Below are 23,052 nucleotides of genomic sequence, written 5' to 3' on the forward strand. Positions count from 1 at the left end.
TTCCTATTTTATAGTTGATGAAACTGATGATTAGAGAATAGTCGTACAGTGTTGGAGCCACTATCTGAACCTAGCTCTCCTGAGAAGTTTGGCATTTTTTCTACATTTCTTCTAATTGTCCTAAATAAGCCATTTAAAATGTATAAAATACAGAATAATGTGTACCAAAATGTGTTAATATTAAGTTTCCATAGGAGTGTTGAGTACCTTAAGGATTCAGGTGCTGACACCCTTATTAATTCTTGGTTTTTTGTCTTTTATGAGTGATACTGAAGTATTAAAATGTTTAAACAATTAAAGCACTTATAATACTTCAGTTTTGGAAAGGGCCAATCATAAATAAGGTGAGCACTGTAACTTTATTGTATCCTGATAAATATGTTGGAATTCCTTTTCAGCTTTTTCTTGATAATTGTTCTTGTTTATACAGCTAATTTGCTGAAAATATTAATTTTTCAATGGGATTCTCCTCCCTAATCTTAAGACTGAATGTGTTTTTAGTAGTGTTGCTTTTTTCTTCCTTAAAGAGTATTTTAGAGATGGACACTTTCAGAAAAAAACAATGTTATTGATTCCTTATATTTTGTTGAGATTGCCTAATTTGTCATTAACCATTGGAGAAAAAAAGTTTATTTCTGTAATTCTTTCCCACAAATTATAACATTCTGTAGTTGGATAATTTTAAAGCTGGTATATAATTGGAGGCAGAGTACATGTAGAAATAATGGGTTTTGTGTGTGATGCTGTGTTTTTCTGAAATGCTTTTGAGATCTACATTATTGTTCATACTGGGGATACTTATTGAAAGAGGTGGGGCTTTTTCCCTTAAGATTTAATTCCCTTAATACTCATTTGGGAAGTTACCTGTAAACTTTCAGTTCTAGATTGAAATGCTGTTTTGGGCTGGCATAGGGATATGTTTTGTGAAATTTGTTATTTTTGTGATAACACATGGAAAATATACATTGCCATAAATATGTATTATGCTAATATAAAATTGTGGTCCCTCTTTTTTGCTTAACTATTCTGTATCCTTCAGGTATTTATTATTACCATTTTTGTAACAAGAACAGTATGCACAATATGCTGTCTGCATTGAGCATTTTTCTATCAGTTTCTCTTCTCCCCTTTTATGTCTTACTTAATCTATCACACATCTTATTGCTTAGATATTAGATCAAAAGCAACAGATGAAAGCACACAGAAAGCCTTCTAGTATAACAAAATGTAGCATTCATTTATGCTAATAACCCTTTCTTTTGGGATCATAAGAACAGAAGGTAAGATCAATTTATTGTTTTAAACCATGTTATACATTGAAATCTGCCATTCAAAAATGAAACTTTTCACAGTGTTTTTGAAAGGCCAGAGTGTAATGTGACACTGAAAACTTAAGGGAAAGTGTTTATTTGAAAGTACTGCAGTAAATCAGGGATTGTCTTACTCATGTTAAGTATTTTAAAATATAACAGAAATGTGATTTTCTAAGACATTGTATATAACAGTTTGAATAGCTTAACATGTTCCTATTGTGATTTTTAGGATCTTATGGTTGGTGATGAGGCAAGTGAATTGCGATCAATGTTAGAAGTTAATTATCCTATGGAAAATGGCATAGTTCGAAACTGGGATGATATGAAGCATCTGTGGGATTATACATTTGGACCAGAAAAACTTAACATAGATACCAGGAACTGTAAAATCTTGCTTACAGAGCCTCCTATGAACCCAACAAAAAACAGGGAGAAGATTGTGGAGGTAAATTTAAGATGGGATTTATGTATATACGTGTTTTTGTGAGAGAATTGCAGAATTTAAAAAAAATATAGAAATCTCGTGTTGTCTTCTTCTCCAAACTTTGAAGATGTGAATAACTTTCCATGAAAGGTAAGTAACCAAAGGGAAAAGGAATAAAGAAAGTCTAAGTCATCAACAGTGTGGGTGATTATTCTGCTATATTTGTGTAGCCTTTTAAACATAGAGACCTAGTGAAAGATTTTGAGCCAAAGTAGGTCCAAAAGAGAATCTAATTCAACCCTTTACTTTTACACTAGATCAAACTGCCCTTCAAAGTCTTGGCTAAGTTCACAGGCTCAGTGGTAGCAAAGCCAAGATTAGAGCCAAGGCCTTCTAATTTTGAGTCAGAATACATTTGTTAGGTTGAATGTTAGTAATAGTTAGCTATAATGTATAAGGTAAATTTGTCTTAGTCCAGTGAGTATAGATGAAATTAGTAACTTTTTCTTAAATGTAGCCATTTAAAATTAAAGTTTGACTTGTTGTTAAACTTTTGGCTAGCTCTGAGATGTTCAGATTTTTGCTTTTACATCAGTTTTTCTCTTTGTACTTAATAGCCCAATGTTGACTGCATCTTAAACTAATTTAAACATAGCTACACTTCCTTTGTTGAAGGTTAACAGAATTGTGAACCAATGTTCTTTTAAAGAGTCTTGAGTAGGGAGATGTTATTTTCTGGGAGATGGCTAGCATTTAAGTTAAAGGTTTAAAAAGTAGGAGTTTACATATTGAGCTATAGTTTTAAGAACTAATTTCATTCAACTACCATTTACTAAGCACTGGATGTGTACCAAGTACTGTGTTACATACAAGACCAGATACAGAGATAATTAAGACATGGTTCCCAACCTAGCAGAACTTACAGATATTGCTTATGGTTTTTTTTTGGATTTACCATTTTAGTTTTTGGATTCTGTGCTTTTGAATATAAATTTGGCTATAACTGGCAAAGTCTAATTTTAAACTTATCATCCAAAGAATTGTCCTGTTAATAATAACAAGAGTAATAATAATAAAGTCATTTATATAGCATTTTGAGGTTTGCAGACTTTCCTCTTCACAACCCTGTAATGTGTAAATGGTATAAGTACTCTCCTTTTACAGATAAAGAAACAGGCTTATGGAAGGTGCTTTTTACTACTCCAAAAAACTTTAGTGATCTTACTAATAATAATAGGAATTGGTAACTTGACTCAGTGCAAGAGACAGAAAACTTTCAGGAGGGCAAGTCATTAGCTCCTAAAAGCTTTTTAAGTCTTTCTTAAAAAGAGGATGATAGGGGCAGCTAGGTGGCACGGTGGCTAGAGCCCTGGTCCTAGAGTCAGAAGGACCTGAGTTCAAATGTGGCCTCAAACATATAACACTTACTAGCTGTGTGACCCTGGGCAAATCACTTAACCCCATTGCCTAACGAAAACAAACAACAACAAAAAAAGAGGATGACAGAGAAGCAGCTAGGTAGCAGTGGATAGAGCACCCGTTCTGGCTGGAGTCAGAACGACCTGACTTCAAATGAGTCCTCAGACACTTACTAGCTGTGTGATGCTGGGCAAGTCACTTAACTCTGGTTGCCTAAGAAAAAAGATGATGATGGGGAAGGTAGGTGGCACAGTGGATAGAACACTGGCTCTGGAGTCAGGGGGACCTGAGTTCAAATCAGGTCTCAGACCAGACACTTGACACTTACTATCCCTGTGACCCCGAGCAAGTCACTTAACCCCAATTGCCTCCAAAAAAACAAAACAAAACAAAAAAAGAAGATGATGGTGGGATGGAATGCTTGCCAAAGTGTGTCATTAATATAATTGCTTTATTATATTTGGTGTCAATAAGCCTTAAATTTTATAAACTGCTTTTTTATGTTATGAACATTATTCAGATTTTTTTAAAACTTAAAGGTATAGATTTTCCTCAACTCTTTTTTTCAGTTCATGGAGAATAATAGTGTGCATAATCAGAAATCATGAGTAAGTGTTCACAGTTGGATTAGATTTGAGGCCTTTGAATGTCACAGGTTCCCTGTGACCCAGGAGTCACAACTCTGATCCACCCAAGGTTATGAAGGAATCTGCCTGCTAAAGCAGTCCATTTCCCATTGGCTACCCAGCTGGCATGCTGTTCAGATAGGTGGGCAGAGTGTCCTAACCTAGCTGGATTGCTCCATAGCAAGGCAGTTCTAATTTTTGCCCACTCTCACTTGACTATATACATTTTTAGTTCTTTGTCTCATAATGTCCTTTTTTCTTTTCTAAATTATTACCAATACAAAACAATGAGCTTCTCTGGTATTCTACAATTTGAATTGAAATTTATTTCCCACAGAAAGCATTGATTAAGGTAGTCTTAATCTTAAATAGAAGTCTTTCATTTTATTATAATTGCTAAATAACTGAAATGCTCAGAATCTTTCATTTGTATTATTTTGTTAAATTGGTGATGTGATTCAATGAATTTCACAAAACTATCATCAAACTAGAGGAATGTGTGATTATGTAAGTAGTGAGAGCACAAACTGATTAGAGCTGGAAAGGCAAGACTTGTGTTGAACATGGGCCAAATTATATAGTGTTGGTTTTCTGCAACATTTATTAAGAGAGAACTAATCAGTAAATGAATAATACACAATGAAGGTCGATTAACTTTCTAAGGTTTTTCTTGTAGTCATGGATACTTTTAATTTCTTTTTAGGTCATGTTTGAGACTTACCAGTTTTCTGGTGTGTATGTAGCAATCCAGGCTGTTCTTACTTTGTATGCTCAAGGTAGGTGAAACTTAACTATCAGGGAACTATTTATCAATTTTTCAACTGTATGTTAGCTTATTCAAGGAAAACACATTCTTTTTCAGCTAGATCATCTGTTGTGTATGCTCTAAATGTTTTTTCAATACTGCAGATTTTAAATCTCTGAAATAATTTGGGAAAATCAGTCTGTTATGGACTTTGAATTCCCAAAATTACCTTTTACTAAACAGTAAAAGGTCTGGTTTAGATAAACACAAACCGACTTACTAAATACTGCTGAACTAAGGAAACAGTTTTTTAGGCTAGTAATATTTTCTTTGTATTTATCCTAAAATTATGATACTACAGGCAGTAAACATACAGAATTTCTTACCCTGAGAAGTGACACAAGTAGAAATGTAGGTACAGCAGGTATTTAGGTGATCACGGGTGGTAATTTTATAATGGACTGAAAAGGAAAAATTAGAATAGTTTGTAATAGATATTTAACATTTCAAGATGTATTTTGAACATATGCTGATTTGAATAAACCAAGGCCTGCACCTGCTGTAGTGTTTCTGCTCTTGGTGTTTTATGCAACAAAGACTTTTAAATACTTGGCTAGTGTTCTTTTCTGCCTTGGTTGTTTACATTCCTGAACCTTTTTTAAAATACAAATTTTGTGATAATCATCTACTGTCATATATGAAAAATCTTAATTAAATCAACCCCTAGTCATGATGAAGTTAAATATAGTAGAATTTTTAAGCTATTTGCTTTGCTGCTGTGCACATAAATACACAAATATTTGCTTTAGAGGATTTCAGCAAGTTTTGAAGCATATTGAAAAATATTTTTTTCTTAGAGAAATGAAAAACATTGTAGAGATAAGTCAATGACTACTTGAATCTCATTAATTAATTTGAATGTCATCTACAATTGCCACTTGAATCCATGGGAATACAACATCCTCCCGTAAATCCTCAGGGGACCCACCTCACATACTAAAAGCCTTCTTTTAAATCTGGTGACATAAATAATATATATATTACAAATATAAATACAAAGGAGCACCACAGACTGTCCAGTATACATCTCTCTGATGTGTCTCTTTACCTAACTTCTTTTGTGCAATTTATGGTTATTAAAGTATTTCATTAAAATCGTGACCATGGTTTTAGAACTCATGATCACTAAGAATTGAATGAATGAAAATGCACTTTTAAGTGCTTACTTTGTACCAGGTGCTGTAACAAGTGATAAGGATATAGCCAGATACCAGATACTTATCTTTTGCCTTTTGAGTGATCTTCAGTTTTAATTCTGGAGACTATGATGTTCCATGCTTTATAGCTATACATCACCACTAAAAGAATATTGTGTTGGTTTTTTAATGAGCTTTTATTTTGAGGAGCAACTGGGTGGTCAGTAAAAGGCTTTTTTACAAATTGTATTTTTTATCAGAATACATGTTTTCAGTCAAACAATTGCCTGTAAGGTAGAGAGAATATAAGATTTCGTGGCAGTTGCTATTTGTGGTGGGGTTTTTTTGTTTGTTTTAAATCAAACATTTGGTTTGGGAGAAGAAAATACTAGAGTTTTCTTAACATGGTATCCCACATGCATTTGTCAGAATACAACAAGAATCATACAAGATTGAAAGGTGTAATAAAAAACTTTGTTTAACTTACTGTTTATTAAAACGTTAGCCATATATCAGGGTACAAAACTTGCCAAAGGTATTTGCCACGTCCTAGAGGATTTCCTATGTTGAGTTGAAATGGAAAAATTATTATCTATGGATGGAGAGGTCCCTGAGATACTCCATTTGTAAATGACGTGCTTTTCAGTTGCTATATTAAAATTGATTTTTAAAATCTGACTTTTAGAATTAAGAATTTTTCAGAAATATTATTAATTGGATGAAGACAGAGTTATTGTTATTAACCTTGTAATCTCAGAACTGGGGGAGGAATAGCAAGTATGTGAGATAATAGAATTTGAATCCAGAAATGTCTTAACAGGCTGGAACAATGAGCTTAATATTAAAGTGACATTCAGTAGGAATAAATGTGAAATCTTATACTTGGATTCAAAGAAATCAATTATGTAAGCAAAGGTTGGGAGAAACATGCCTAGAAATTACTTAATATAAAGAAGACTGGTATTTACGATGGACTGCTAGTGCAGTGTAAGTCATCAATGTTACATGGCAGTCAAAAAAGTGAATTTGAAATTAAGCCCAGTTAATAAAAGAATATGTAGTGTCCAGAACAAGGACTTTTTAGTTTCATTGTACTCTGCATTGATCCAATCATATTTGAACTATTGTGGCCCATTCTAGGTGCTACATTGAAGGAAGGAAATCATAAGTTGGTCCAGATAAGAGTGACCAGAATGTTAGAGGGACCCAATGTTACTTGCAAGGATTAGTTGAAAGAACTCACAATATTAACCTGAAGAAGAGGAAACCATAATCATCACCTTGGAGTTTCTGAAGGGTTCTCATGTGGAATCCAGATAACTTTCTTTTTGCCTCATAGGACGAAACTAGGACCCTGATTTAGTGGATACAGTATTGGATTTACTGTCTGGAAGACTTGAGTTTGAATCTGCCTCAGACCTCTCATTGGCCATGTAACCTAGACAAGTCACTTAACCTTTCTGAGCCTCAGTTTCCTCATCTATAAATGATATAGAATTGGACTTGATGACTTCTAAGGTTCCTTCCAGTTTTAATCTCAAAGGCAATGCAGTTTAGTTACTAAAGTGTTAAAAAATGGAATATCACATTTCCTGTGGCATAGTGAGTTCCCCCATTATTTGGAGGGAGTCAGGGGGAGTCTTTCAGTAGAAAAGAGTTATACCTCAGGTTGAGTTTAGACTTCTGATTTTCCTTCAAATTTTTAAGATTCTCTGATTATTTTTTAAAAATATTTTTTTTACCTTGACCTTTTTTCTCTCTCTGAGTAGAAAAGAGTGAATGAACATTCAGTTTATAGCTATAAGCCAGCATCTATTAAAAGGAATTTTGAAAATTTTTGATATTATGAATATCATCTTTGAATAAAAACCTTAGTTTTTGTAAAAAATATTTCCAGTGTTCGTAACTTTATTTTCCTCTAGTTGGCTATCTTTAGTTATTTTTAATAACACTTTTGAAAAATTTAATCTAAGAAAGTTTAATGATGCTAGCAGATTTTAGTATAAAGTCCAATAATGACTGTCATTTCAGTTCCAGGAAGTGATATTCTTCTGCCTCATGGTTACAGATAGTACCTTTCAGTGTGGGTAGCTGTGTCTTACAAAAGCATATTGTTGGGTGAACTTGGAGATAGTATGTGATCAGATTCATTAATTCAACAATGAGAAAAAGGTATTAAGGGGTAGTTAGGAAATAAAGGTTGGAAAAGTACATTGGAGCTAAACCATGACTTTAGTTTAAGTGCAAAGAGTTTGGATTTTATCCTGTATGCAGTGGAAGCTGTTGAAAGTTTTTGCATAGAGAAATGATCATTTAGGGAGATGAAAGTAGCCTGAAAAATTGGACAGGGTGAAAAGTGTGGAGCAGCTGTGATCTGTACCAGTGGAAAAGTGAGTATTCACAGAGTCATCAAATTATTTAAATGTGGCACAGTTTACAGGGGGAGAAGGAGAAAGGAAATGTCACATCTGGAATTTGAAGGCCAGGTATGCAGATATAAATAAGGATCTGAATTTAAAGTGATAAAAATGGAAAAGCAAAGACAAATGTGAAAGACAGACTTGGAGACAATTGGTTTTGGGAAACAAAGCCTTTTATTCCTTCTTAAGTCTCCTGTAGCAAACTTCCTTTCTCCACCTCCATACCCGACCCCCCCATGTCCACCCCTACCCCTTGGTCGAGAACCTTATTTCATAATACTACACTGAAAAAATTGGAGCCATTGGTTGAGAGGTCTTCCTTTTGCCCTCCTTATTTCAGATCACTCAGATATTTTCCCGTACCATCTCCTCCTTCACCCCATCTCATGTAAAGAGGTAGCTCTTCAACCTGAGAAAACCTCTCTACTGTCACCCTTGACCCCATGCCATCTGTCTTTTCCAGCAGATTATGCTCTCTAGAACCCTACATTTTTGACACTGCTATATCTTAGTTCTCTCCCTATCTATCTTATCACTTCTCAGTTTCCTTTGCTAGATTATCATCTAGGTAATGCTCACTAACTATACATGTTCCCCAAAGCTCTGTCCTGGGCCCTGTTTTCTTCTCTCCTCGGAGTCTCATTTAGAGATCTTAGTAACTCCCATGAGGTCATTTATCATCTCTGTATAAAGGATTCCCACGTCTTTATATCCAGCCCTAATCTCTCTACTGAACTATTAAGTTATGCACCTTTTGAACATCTCAAATTGGATGTTCTGTGGGCATCGCAAATTCAACATATCCAAAACAGAACTCATTATTTTCCTTCCTCCACCTCTCCTCTTCCATACTTTATTGATGAGCGTGCCACCATCTGGTCACCCAAATTCACAGCATCAGTGTCATCCTAGCCTCTTCTCTTGTATTTAGTCCACATAATCCAGTCTGTTGCTAAGTCATATCCTTTCCATCTTCACACATCTCTTGTATGTGTCACCTTCTCTCAACTCACACAGCCACCACCCTAGTTCAGACCCTCATCACTTCATGCTTAGCCTATCTTACAAAGTAATACAATGGATTACAATTATAAATCTGATTGCTCTCCCTCAGGTTTCTCCATACTCCAATTCTTCCTCCATTCAGCTGCCAAAGTGATTTTTTTTAATTTAAAGATGTTTATTAAGAAGTGCTTGGATTTTTTTTTAAATTAGGTGTACTTTTATACAAAATCAAAAATGAGATTCTTAAAAATCTCAACTTGACCACATATGAAATAATTTTAAAACCCTTAAAGGTATATTGAGAAAATTTAAGTTTTTAAAAAATGTTTGACATTCCCAAAAATAAACCTCTTTAGGTAAAAATAATAAAAACCCTGTGCTACATAGATAATTCAGGGAGTTCTAGTTATCTGGTCAACAGCAAAAAGCAAGCACTTAGGTCATCCATTCCAGATCTTTTATTTCTTATTGCTAGAATATGATTTTCTTTCTCCTTGTATAATGCCTGAACCAGGTGATGGTAGAGATTGTAAGCTGGCATTTACTCCTCGTCACCCTTCTCAGATGCTGGAGTGGATATATACAAGGCTGGTGGTTTGGCTGCTTTTGTCTCTGTCATCTTGTGGTTTAGGGTTCTCTGGGAATCTGTGCTGGTAATTGGAGTTATAGTGGTACTGATGTTGAGTTGGCTGCTGACCCTGGATCATATCTCCGTGATTCTCTTTGTCTTCTTTATTACTTTCCTCTCTAGGCTGTCTTTGAGGAGGAGGGCCCCTGTAGAATTGTGATCTACAGCTGCAATATATATTCTGTCTCACTGGTCTGCCTTTTTCTCCTGCATTCTGATTGTCAGCACCCTCCATCGCTTCTTCCTACACAGCACAGTTGGAGTACTGTGGTTGATGCCTGTAGGGTGTCTGCATGTTCTCGGAGCTGGTCTTCTGGAGCACTCCCTGGTCCCTCATTCATCTCCACACAGTCACTGTTCTGGTATCCTGCTGGTAGTTCCTTGGGAGACCCCTACAACATGGATAATACCTATAATGCTTATGGTTGGCTGCATATTTATTGCCTTGCACTGGAACACCACCAGTGTTCCTCCACACCCTTTCTCCTTCAGCATTCCAACTCCACAGTCTGTCCATGTTCTACACTGTGAAGATACTTCCTGGTATTATTATTCTTTATGGCAATCTGGTGTACGAATATATCTTTCTTGGTGTCATTCCTTTTGATAGAACCATGGCCATTTCTTACATTGAACCATTTTATTGTTCCCAAACCTTCATTGCAGTGACTTTCTTGTCCCTGACAGTGGGCACTGCTGATAGGAGGTTGCCAGGACCTCCCTTGCTTCCAGTGATGGGGGCTGCTCATTATTGCAGTGATGGTGACTGGGGTTTGCTGCAGCAGCAGGTGTGATGGTGACTAGGCCTCTGGTGTCTACATCTGTGGGCTGCTCTCAGGGCTCTCTGGCTTCCTTTCTCCACTCCCACATCCACTACCAGTTGAATTCCAAAGTGATTTTCCTAAGAAGCAAAGTTCTGATCGTGTTACCCTCCTAAGAAATAAACTCCAGAGGCTTCTGTTGCTTCTAAGATCAAATAGAAAATCTCTTTTCAGTCTTCTTACACTTTACTTCTCTCTACATACTCTATAGTCTATCAACATTGCCCTCCTTGCTATTAGTTCACAGAATACCCTGTCTCCTGACTCCATGCTTTTTTGTTGACAGTCCCCATGTTTAGAGTGCTCTCTTCACTTCTGCCTCCTGGCTTCCTTGAAGACTCAGTTTAAATCCCACCTCATGTAGGAAGTCTTTCTTCATGTCTCCTTCTTCCCACTCTTGGTGTCTCCCCCCACCTCCCACTAGTGCCTTCCATCTGAGATTACCTTCCATTTTTGATGTATATATCTTTTTTTTTTCTTGGTTAGGCAGTGGGGTTAAATGACTTGCCCAGGGTCGCACAGCTAGGAAGTGTCAAGTGTCTGCAGTCAGATTTGAACTCAGGTTTTCCTGACTGTAGGGCCAGTGCTCTATCGCGCCACCTAGCTGCCCTGTTATGTATATATCTCATATGAACAATTACTTGAATGTTTCTCCTATTGTGAGCTCTTTGAACACAGGGAGTGTTCTTGCCTTGCTTTGAATCCTTGATCTTGATACAGTGCTTGACCCATAGTAAGTACTTAATAGTAGTTAATGCTTTTTGATAGCACCTCCTTCCCACTTAATTCATTTTGCCTGGTAGTATGGTTACTTGTATACTTGTCTTTTCCTATTATTTTTTGTTTTTGTCTCCAGCATCCAGTATAATATCTTGCATATAGTAGGAACTCAATAAATATTTGAATTGAATTTAATAATAGGGTTATGATTAAAAGGAGAAATGATGATTTTTATAATGATGCTTACTTTCATAGAGCATAAAATAGGAAACTGGGACAGCATCAGTATTTGAAAGCTTGCATTGCTTCTCCTATTAAAAACTGCCCCTGCAGTTGGCACATAAATATATTCAGGGCATTTCTATGCTAACTGGAAATTAAGTTTTGATTTATTTATTTCAGATTAAAGACAATTTTCAGCTACTAGTGTTTGAAGAAAGCCAATTGAAATCCAAGTTTTGGTGTTTGATTTTGGGGGGGGGTGAGGCAATTGGGGTTACATGACCTGCCTGGAGTCACACCATTAGTGTTACGTGGCTGAGGCTGGATTTGAACTCAGGTCCTCCTGACTTCAAGGCTGGAGCTCTATCCACTGCACCACCTAGCTGCCCCATTGATCAACATACTTTCACCCTGTCATCTGTCATACCCACTCTATTCCTATGATTCTGAAACCCCAGTTGTTATTATTTAAATCCCATTCTCTATCCGCCTAATATTCCTATTCTCAATCACTTCCCGCCCCTTCCCCCTTCCCCATTGTCCTATGCAGAAGCTACTCAAACCTTCTGCTGTGCTTTCTGAAATGCCCATCCCATTGGTAACAAACTTTTTAATCCTTTTCCTTTTCTTTTCTTTTGTTCCTTTGTCTTCTTGTATTTGCTGAGACCTGGCTTCTTCCTAGTGACACAGATTCTTTGGCCACCCTTTCCAGAACTGGTTATACTTTTACTCACTGGTCATAGTGGGGGTGCCCTCCCTCTACTACCATCATTTAGTAACCTGTCTTCCTCTGAGGCTCATTCAGTCCCTATTTATCAGGATTCTGGTGGCTGCTGTCTAATGACCTCTAGTATACTCCTTCCTCCCTCAATAAATTCACTGACTGGTTCACAGTCTTCCTTTCTTCCCAAATTCTTGTCCTTATACTAAGGGACTTCAGCATACATATTGATATACCCTAACCTCTCAGTTCCTCAGCTTACTTGTTTCCTATACCCACTTCTCAATCCCAATACAGCCACATGCACATGATCATATCTTTGATCTTGCCATCACTCAAAAATGTTCCACGTCTGTGTTCGTGAACTCTGAAACGTCAGGCCCTGTTATTGTCCCCTCCATGACCCCTAACCCTGCCACTTCTCAGTCCTTTCCTAGGCTGTCATTCTTGGATTAGTTATATTCTCTTCCATTCCCTTGGTGAAGCAGTTAAGCTCTACATTGTCCTCTTATCTTGAGTCCCTTGCCCCCTTGTCTTATGGCAAGGCAATCCTTTTTCATTGGTCACTAATCAATTCATTATCCAACTCATTACAACTGTTTTGTCCAAAACTTTTCATCCCTCCTCAAATCTCCCGTGGCTCCCCCTTGCTCTACCCTCTCATCTGTGAACCTTCTCTCTTATTTCACTGAAAAAACTGAGGCCATTCACAGAGCTCCCTCTTCCTGCTTGTTCTTTATCTCATGTCGTTGAGATGATGTCTACAGCTATCTCCCCATTATCCCTGTTTAACATAAAGAGGTTGCCTTTCTTGCAAAGGTAAAACCCGTTATATGCACAAGGTTTTTTCCCCCCATATTGTCTTCTGAAGCAGATTGCTGTCTCTGTTTCTATTCCTTCTCAATAATTTTCAGCCACTTACTTCCTGTGTACTGGCTACAGACATGCTTATGTCTCCCTATTCTCAAAAAACCCTCATTTGATTCATCTATCCCCACTAGCTATATATATCCTATATCTCTCCTTCCTTTTGTAGTCAAACTATTTGAGAAGGCTGTCTATGGTAGATGCCTCCATTTCTTTTCCTCTCACTTAGTTCTTAACTCTATAGTCTGGCTTCCTACTTTGAATCAGCTGAAACTGTTCTCTACAGAGTTAGTAATGATCTCTTAATTGCCAAATCTTATGGCCTTTTCTTTATCCTCATCCTTCTTGACCTCTTGTACTTTTTACATTATTACCCTCTTTTCTTTGAAACTTCTCTCTAGGCTTTTCTGGCACTGCTCTTTCCCTGTTTCTTCTCCTACTTGTAAGACTACACCTTCTCAGTTTCCCTTGCTGGTTCCCCATCCATCTCCATCTCACAGTGGGTATCACCCACAGCTCTGTCCTGGGCCCTTCCCTCTCTACTTTTTATCTTGGTGATCACATCAGCTCCCCTGGATTTAACTATCATCTCTGTGTAGCTGATTCTCCTGATGTATTTGTACATGTCTACCCTCTCTTTGGATCTTTCAGTCTTAGGTCTCCAACTGCCTGTAGAACTGGATGTCCCACAGACATCTTAAATTCAGCATGTCCAAAACTGAACTCATCTTTTCCCCCCAAACCCTTCTTGCTTCTTAACTTCCTTATTACTGTCAAGGGTACTACCACCCTCCTCCCAGGCTGACAGCCAAGGTGTCATCTTTCAGCTTTTCCTCTCTTCTCCTCCCCTGCCCCCCCAATATCTTATCAGTTGTCAACTCATGTTATTTCTGCCTTTGCAGCATCTCTTCTCTATGCCCTCTTCTCTCCTCTGACATTGCTGCCAGACTGGCCCTCATCACCTCATGCCTACTGTAAGAGTTTTCTTATTGATCTTCCTGCCTCCAGTCTCTTCTTATTCCAGTCCATCCTTTTCTCTGCTTTCCGGTTAATCTTCCTGACACATAGATTTGACTCTGTTGCTGTTCCTCTGTCTTCAGTAAGCTCCCCATTAGTGTCTCTCTATCAGCCCCAGCATAAAACATAACATCCTCTGTTTAGCTTTTATAGCCCTTCATAACCTGGTTGCTTCCTATGTTTTCAGCCTTTTTACATTTTAGTCTTCTCTCTTATAACTTACTGTGTGATCCAGTAATACTGGAATCCTTGCTGTCCCTTGAACTTGACGCTATCTCTGACTCTGAATGTTTTCATTGGCTCTCCCAGTTCACCTCTTTTCCTTCCAATCTAAGCTATAGTTTCACCGTCTGCAAGAAGCTTTTCCCAGTCTCTCTTGATCTACATGCCTTCCCTCTGAAATTACCCTCCAGTTTATTCAGTATCTATCTTAGCAGTACATCGTCATTTGCATGTTGTCTCCCCTATTAGACTGTTACCTCCCTGTGAGCAGGTACTGTTTTTTGCCTGTTTTTGTATCCCTAGCGCTTGGCATAGTGCCTGACACATAGTAAGCCCTTTATAAATGTTGATATGACTTCTCCCCTAGCCCCTACTTTTAGCAAACCATCTATTTTAAAATTTTTTTAAAGCTTAAAAAGTTTAGCCAGACCAGCTAATCAACCCATTGCCTGTATCTGACAACCTACGAAACATTCTATTCTCATGTAGTGTTACCTCTCCAACAAGATGAAGGAGGTGCCTTTTCTCACTTTTTCCTTTGGACCAAACTTTGGTCATTACAATTACACAGCCGGGGTGGCTGGGTGGCGCAGTGGATACCAGAGACTGGTCCTGGAGTCAAGAGGACCTGAATTCAAATCCAACATCAGACACTTGACACTAGCTGTGTGACCCTGGGCTAAGTCACTTAACCCTGATTGCCTCCCCCCCCGAGAAATAATTATACAAGCTGTTTAAAATACATAAATCTAAATGGTTCCCTAAAGGTGTTTTATTTAAAATTAGCGTGTATCTACAAGGCAAGTAAGGATCAAATATCAATTTTTTTGAAAAACCATTTTAAAATCTCTTAGTCTTGTTTATACTTTTATTTTAAGGCTAATAATTTGTTTTACAATATCTTGCCTTTTTTAGTACTTATTCATATAAGCATGAAGATCTTTTAAAATTTCACAGGAAGGCTTTAGGATGACTTAACTTCATATAGTTGCTACTGTAATCTAGACTTTTACTGAAGCTGATGAATTATTATTACCATTTTATAATGGAATATGAAAAGAACATGAATTTGCTAATTTACGCTCTTGCTTCCCAAACATTTTTGTTATTGTTGAGTTGTTTCAGTCATGTCCAACTCTTTGTAACCCAGTTTGGGGTTTTCTTGGCAAAGATACTGTAGTGGTTTGCCATTTCCTTCTCCAGCGCATTTTATATATGAGAAAACTGAGGCAGGCAGGGTTAAGTGACTTGCCCAAGGTCACACAGCTAGGAAGTGTCCAAGGCCACATTTGAACTAAGGAAGAGAAGTCTTCCTGACTTTCAGGTCCAGAGCTCTATCCGCTATGGCACCTAGCTGCCCTTTCCTAGACATTATCTAGTGATAATAGGTATTGTCTCCAAAACGTATAACAATAATTTGTAACACTTTGAAGACTTTTTTTATTGTTGGTAGTAGTGTTACTTAGTCATTTTAGTTACGTCAGATTCTTTTTTTTTTTTTAAAGGCAATTAGAGTTAAGTGACTTGCCCAGGGTCACACAGCTAGTAAGTGTCAAGTGTTTGGTCTGAGGCTGGATTTGAACTCAGGTCCTCCTGACTTCAGGGCCAGTGCTCTATCCGCTGCGCCACCTAGCTGCCCCCAAGACTTTTTTTTTTTTAAGTGAAGGATAATAAATATAGTTCTGGTTAATTACAGTAGTTCTTGACCCAAATTCATTAGTTTTTATCACTTCATGTGGTCTCATTATCACCAGGAAATCTTTTATAATAAAAATGCTGTTCTCTCACAGCAGTATTATATTTTTAAATATTTGAGAGTTTTAAATCAATGATTATGCAAAAAAGACTGAGACTTATTTTCACAGTAACCAGTAAAATCTTTTTTTCTTCTATTAATCTCACCAGATGTCTAGGGAATGTGAGGTAGAATTTTAATTACTAAAAATTGATTGAACTCAAGATTTTTATTTTGCTTATAAGGACTGTTCTAGGTGTTTGTTTAATAAACATTAAATGCCTAATGTATTTGATGTATTTGATGAGTTGTAGTAGGCAAATACTACTTGATTTTATCTAGCACTGTAAAGTTTACAAAATGCTTTCCTTGCAACCTCATAGTTGCTAGTCCAGCAAGTCTGTTTTTGTTTTACTGAGGGACCAATCTGGCAGTGATATGTAGGGTGGTCTTGGTGGGAGGAGACTTTGGATTGGGATTGCTGGTAGAGGGGCAAAATAAAGACCTTCATTGGGTGGTGATACAGTAGAAATGGAAAAGAGGGTTTGGATGTGAGATAGTTCAGCCTAAAATCAAAAGAAAAGGCAGTCAAAGGTCACTCAAGTTACAAGTTTGGGTTACTGAGAGAATACTCAGGAAGGAGAGGCAGTATTTATATAGAAAAGGTAAGTTCAGGATTTATCTAGAAGGGTAAGTTCTGATTTTAGAGCTATCAAGCTCGAAATGAATTGTATGGAGGGAGTGACATTCAAGTGGAAATTGCAATTGTGAAATTTGGTGCTGGAAAGGACCTTGCTGTTCATCTAGTCCAGATGCCCAGGTTGTGGCAGGGGGAGAGGAAGGGGGAGGGGTGACTGGTAGAAGATGACACAGAAAGTAAGCAGGTAGAGGAGGCACCTGAATTTGGGGGTGATTTCAAATCTACTGTTGTTTAAACCTTGGGAATAAATGAGATCAGCAAGGGAGAACATAGAGAAGATGAAAGGGCCAAGAATGGGGCCTTAAGAAATGAATGCCTATATTATGAGGGAGAAAGAAGAGGCAAAAGAAAGACCAGTCAGAAAATTAAGATGAGAACCAGGACAATGTGGCATTAGGGGGGCCAGTGGAGTATAGATGGTCAAGTAATAGAGGATAGTCGGCAGTCTCAGTGCTTGGGACATTCGAGGTTTAGGTTTTCTCATAGTTTCCATTAGTCTCATTATTATTCAGAACTGCCCCTATCATAATTTTCAAATTTATTTCTTGAAATAATTGTCAAAAAACAAAACAAAAACAAAAAACACAAGAAATGATCGTCCAGTGGTGGCATGGTGTCTAGCATTCTAGACTAGGAGTCAGGAAGAACTTAGTTTGAATCGTGCCTTAGATATCTACTTAGCTATGTGACCTTAGGCAAATTACTTAACATCTCTTGACCTTCAGTTTCCTCTTCTGTAAAGTGGAATTAACTATAGTATCTACCTCACAAGATAGTTGTGATTATCAAATAGATAATATAAGTACAGTAGAGTCCTTTGCAAACTCTAAAGTAATGTACACTAGCTATAATTACTATTCTTTTCATGGATTTTTGAAGCTTTCTGCTTTTTCTCCATTTTAAATTTTAGCGAATGATTTTATTTTTCCATTTAGTCCAGGCTGTCAAATACAATTTTAACCTCTTTGCCAGGACAGTCCAAAAGAAAATCTGTACTTCAGTTGTGTAGTAGTTTTGTGTTGTAGACATGAGAGGTGTTTGTTTCTATAGCTTCCCAGCTGATAGAAGTCCTGGATGATATTCTTCTTCCTTTTTTTTTTTTAACATTCTTTACTAATATTTAAAAATTTGCTGGCTACAACTTTTCTGTTTTTTCCTTTTATTTCATATGCTATTTCTCTTGCCTAGGTTTATTGACGGGTGTTGTTGTGGACTCTGGTGATGGTGTAACTCATATATGTCCAGTATATGAAGGCTTTTCTCTTCCTCACCTTACCAGAAGACTGGATATTGCTGGGAGGGATATTACCAGGTACCTTATCAAGGTAAGCTGCAGGGGAAAAGTCATATTAAACATTTTCTGGTTTGTCTTCATGACATTGCACTATGTTAGATTTACCTTAGAACTAATCTTCTAATTCTAGGGAATATAAAAAAAAAATCTCTCAACTTCAATCTACAGAAGACATAATGGAAAGAACCCTTCTTTATAAATTAGCCTCCCAGTAACATTTCCCCCAACAATTTTTAAAACAAGTGAATGGGGTTTATGTAATCCAGGTGTTCCCAGTGAATTTTTTTAGGATTCAGGGCCTAATTATTTAAGTTCTACTCTATTTAATCCTTTTTCCTGTTACAAATCACTTGAATATATTTAAGGATGTTTTTGCTGTCTTTCACCCATTAAATTTATAACTTTTTAGGATTCCTGTAGTTTTTTCAACAACTGATAAAAATAATATCCTTTCTTTATTGAATTGAACTGGGCCTTGGAAGAAGAGAACTTAACCACGTATGGGAGTTGGCATCCTAAAAGCCAGAAGACAGAGAGGGTCAAATGAGGCAAAAAAAAAGGCAGGGGAAGGGTAGAGTTGTCTAGTTCAGCTGCTGTGTAAAGTCTATGCAAAGGGAAGTCCTATGAAATGTGACTAGAAAGATAGGTTAACTCCAGATAATGAGAGGCATTGAATGCTAGACTAAGAAGTTTGTGTTTTAATCAGTAGGTAATGATAAACTACTAAAGATTTTTTTCAGTATGAGAGTTTTGTGACCCAAGGTATATGGTGGGAAATATGTTAAGGATCAGATAGAGAACATTCGGGGGTACCAATGGTAAATGCATATGGAATTTGGAATCAATACCCAAGTTTAAGTCTCTGATGTATTCTGATTAATTCTTTGTGACCTAGGGAAAGTCACTTAATCTCAGAGCCTCTTTCGACATTTGTTAAAATGGGGATAATACTTGGACTAATGGTTTTTATGAAGTTATATAAGTATGACCTAATAGGCTCAGAGAAGAGATGATGATGGCTTCAACTAGGTTGGTAGAAGTAGGAATGGAAAGCACAGGATGGGATGTAATAGATTTCAGAGGCAGAATTAGGCTGTAGCTGCCTGTTGTAGGGAGGAGGACAGTGGAGAGGTGAGTGAGAGGGAAAAGAAAATGGCAAGTGGGGAAGTTAGGTGAAAGTATACGTTTTGGAAAAAATTAATGAATTCAATTTTGGGTATATTGAGTTTAAGGTATTAAAGGGGGGGGCAGGTACCTAGAAAACAGTTGGACATGTAAAACGAGAGCAGATGGTAGAGGTCAGGATACAGATTTTGGAAGTATACCTGAATAATGGTGATAATTGACATGATAGCAATGAATGAGATTGCCAAGCAAAAGAGTATGAAAGAATAAGAGGGCTGAGGACAATCTTGATTAAAATCTCCACTTTAGTGGTTAGGAGAAGGAAAGGAAACAAGGAAAAGGCCCTGAGATGTTAGGGTAGGGCAACCAAAAGTGCAATAACACGGAAGGGGACAGATAGTATTGAAGTGGGGGGAGGGAAGGAGGAAGAAAACAATGTCACATGCAGCAGAGAGGGCTGAAGATGGAGAAGAAGCCACTGGAAATTTTCATTGACCTTGAAGAGAGGAGTTTCATTGTAGTGATAGAGAAGAAAGCCATATTGGAGGAGATGGAGCATCAGTAGTATGCATGAGTATGTAACATGGGTTGTACACTGAGTGTATACAAGTCATGCTAGAAGTTGGGCTGTAAAAGGTTGAGAAGTGAGTATGAGAGTCGAGGGAAGGGTTACTTGGGGAGGTGGTGGTTAATTTTTGGTTAGGAGAAATTGAGGCTGAGATGGAGGGGGTGAGATGATCAGTGGAACAGTGCTGAAGAGGAGTTGGCAAAGATTGATTGAAGACATAAGATAGATGGAAATCTTCCAAATCAGAAACTTTGTTCACTACTAGCATGTGCAGAAAAAGGCTGAACATAAAGGCTACCAAGTCAGTCTTCCATAGTTGATTGTTGGCTTAAGTAGCCATCCCTTAATCTTTGAGCTAGAATTTACTACATACATCTTGGTTGGCCTGATTGAGTATGTTTGATCTTCCCTTCTAATCCTTCCTATGTACCACTGACTATTGAATCCCTGTTTAATAGGGATTGTGATACTTGTATTTCCTATTTTATAGCATTGTGGTGAAGAAAAGTCCTTTTTAAACATTAAAATAGTATGTAAATGCAAATTGGTGGTTCACTCTACTACCCAGTGCTTGCTAATCATGGGTAGTGGGGATCTTTGGAGGATTTTCATAGCAGATGGGGTGGTGACACAGAACATTTCTCACATGTAAATTTTTGTTTAATATAAGAATATCAAGTAAGAGAAAAAACCACATTGTATCCTTTTCATATTTTTAATATTCAAAGGTGTAAATTTCATTGTGTTGGGGTAATTTTTTCTACTCATTAAGATCACAATTCCTCCATGCCTTGCAGTATAGACTCCTTAATGAGTCTTGGGTTTGGATGAGTTGATTATCTGAAGACCTGCTGTCTAATGATGAGATAACCCCTTTAATAAATATAACTTAATATATTTCTGTGAATGCATGTCTTTCAAATCCGTATCTTTGATCAAATGGTTTTCACAGAATTTCTTCCTTTTTTATTTCGTGGACAAATTCCATAAGAGAGAGGTTTGAGTTGAGTGATGGAGAGCAAAGTCAGATTGAAGGGGGATTGAGAAGTGAGTATAGACATGGCATATAGACATTGAAAGTATAGACAAAGTGAGTATAGATAAAGAAAGGTGAAAGGGAAGGAGTTGCTAGTATTTAATAAATCAGGTGTATATGAGGCAGCAAAGCAAAAAACACTGGATTTGAAATCAGAAGAACCCTGGATTTAAATTGTTACTGAGTGAGCCACTGAACCTTTTTGTGTCTGACTTTTACTCATCTGTAAAAGGAGGATAAATAATGGTGTCTCCCTCATTGAATGATTGTGAGGATCAAATAAAAATACAAATAAAGCACTTTGTAAACCTTAAAGTACTGTGTAAATGTTAACTATTGTGCAGAATTTAAGATCTAAAAATAAAAATGGCAGTGTTCATCCTCCCTTGTTTTCACATCAGCTGCTTCTGCTTCGAGGATATGCCTTCAACCATTCTGCTGATTTTGAAACTGTTCGCATGATTAAAGAAAAACTGTGCTATGTGGGGTACAATATCGAACAGGAGCAGAAACTGGCCCTAGAAACCACAGTATTAGTTGAATCTTACACGGTGAGTATGATGTGTCTAATTTCAGAAATTGCAAGATAAAATCAGTGTTTTTTCTTCATGACTGAGTTTCAGTCTGCATAGTCGGAAGAAAATAGTACACACATGGATAAGATTGCAGGTCATTTAATATAGTGGAGTGTAATTGCTTTACAGAAGTCATTTCCTGCTTCAAACCAAACATTTTTGTTCTTGTGTTAAGAACTATAAATAATCGTTTGGAGGGTTGGAGTGAGTTGTATCTGAAATTTCTTTCCATTTCTTAAGGTTTTATGATACTAATTATTTTATATTACCGTACAGCATAGACCAAAGCTGAAAATTCTGTATGCATTTGTTCTACCCTGTTCTACCTGTCCTTCATCTTCCCCAGAATCTGGGTATATGAAAGTTTGCTTTGATAATTCAATAGGTGGCATTCTCTTCTTTGAATCAGTGTTTAATTAATGAGATATTCATAAATCCTATCCAATAAATAAAATTAATATACTGGATAACATTTCTTTCCCTGTAACCCAGGTAACTTTTTACAAGACTTTAGTTGTTGACATAAGGAACAACATTTAGCCTTTAAGTTTATCTGGATAAGATGTCTTTTGTTTTCTTAACTTTATAAAAGAATTTTTTTTTTTTAGTAAAATCACATTTATTGAGGTCCTTCTGCAGCTCTTACCAAAGATGTGTTTAAAAACATTTCTAGATTCCTGGGGCAGTTAGGTGGCGCAGTGGATAGAGCACCGGCCCTGGAATCAGGAGGACCCGAGTTCAAAATCCAGCCTTAGACACATAATACTTCCTATCTGTGAGACCCTGGGCAAATCACTTAACCCCAATTGCCTCACTTGACAAAAAAACCAAAAAGAACCCATTTCTAGATTCCTAATCTTTTACTTTCCTTCATGATTGGTACTGGAGGAAAATAGAAGAGAGGTAATTGAACCCTAACAATAAGGGAACTGGAAACAGTGGTAATATGGCTACATCAAAGAGAAGAACAAAATGTTTCATAACGTTTGAGATGTTGTATACAGCCAAGACCTCCTCATGTTGAATATTTTTTCCTCAGGTCACTTGATCTGTTAAAAGCAAATTTTTCTGTTAACTCACTTGAGATATTTGAGGATAAAATGTATTGTAGTGTAATTTTTATTTTTAGAATTTAACATTTCACAACTCAGAAGTAGACAGTGCAGTCAGTTCTACTATAACATGAAATGTGTTCCTAAAAATCACTGTGCTATATAAAATTGTACAATAAAAGCCACAGGCTTTCTGAGGGAAGTGGAGTTAGGGAGATAACACTCAAAAAAGATAGGAACCTAATAAATCACTAGCACAATTTAAAACATTAAGTGCTTAAGAAATGTGTAGGTATTACAATAAATAGTGGCACTGCTTACCTTGACAAAAGGGCTATATGTTTGTGCTTGAGCATGTAGCTCCTCTTGCACCAGAGGATAAACAGTAAATACACCATTTTGCTTTGGAAAATACCATACGTTTGCTTGTGGAAATGAGCATCAGAAGGATTGCAGTTTGTGAGTTATTGTGAATTGGTACGGTTTTCTGTATTCTCAGTCTTTCTGACAGAATCCTAAACAAACTCAAAATTTATTTTATGCTCAGATTTTTCCCTCATTGAAACAAATTTGTGTTTTTAAAACAAGTGTTATAGCAGAA

The 23,052-nt window shown here is 36.9% G+C and overlaps 1 protein-coding gene and 1 pseudogene across 1 annotated transcript in view; one reads left to right on the top strand and one right to left on the bottom strand.

Moving 5' to 3' along the window:
* Positions 1-23,052, top strand: part of ACTR2 (actin related protein 2) — a 64,002-nt gene that overhangs the window by 24,405 nt on the left and 16,545 nt on the right. Inside the window, exons 3-6 of the mRNA XM_020985425.2 lie at positions 1,543-1,758; positions 4,486-4,558; positions 17,990-18,126; positions 21,226-21,375. Of these exons, the coding sequence (XP_020841084.1) occupies positions 1,543-1,758; positions 4,486-4,558; positions 17,990-18,126; positions 21,226-21,375 (576 nt within the window). The remainder of the gene's footprint in view (positions 1-1,542; positions 1,759-4,485; positions 4,559-17,989; positions 18,127-21,225; positions 21,376-23,052) is intronic.
* On the bottom strand, positions 9,690-12,280 carry LOC110207531 (Y-box-binding protein 1 pseudogene; annotated as a pseudogene).

Source organism: Phascolarctos cinereus, unplaced genomic scaffold (assembly GCF_003287225.1).
Source record: "Phascolarctos cinereus isolate Bilbo 61053 unplaced genomic scaffold, phaCin_HiC Scaffold_2;HRSCAF=192, whole genome shotgun sequence".
NCBI lineage: Eukaryota > Metazoa > Chordata > Mammalia > Diprotodontia > Phascolarctidae > Phascolarctos > Phascolarctos cinereus.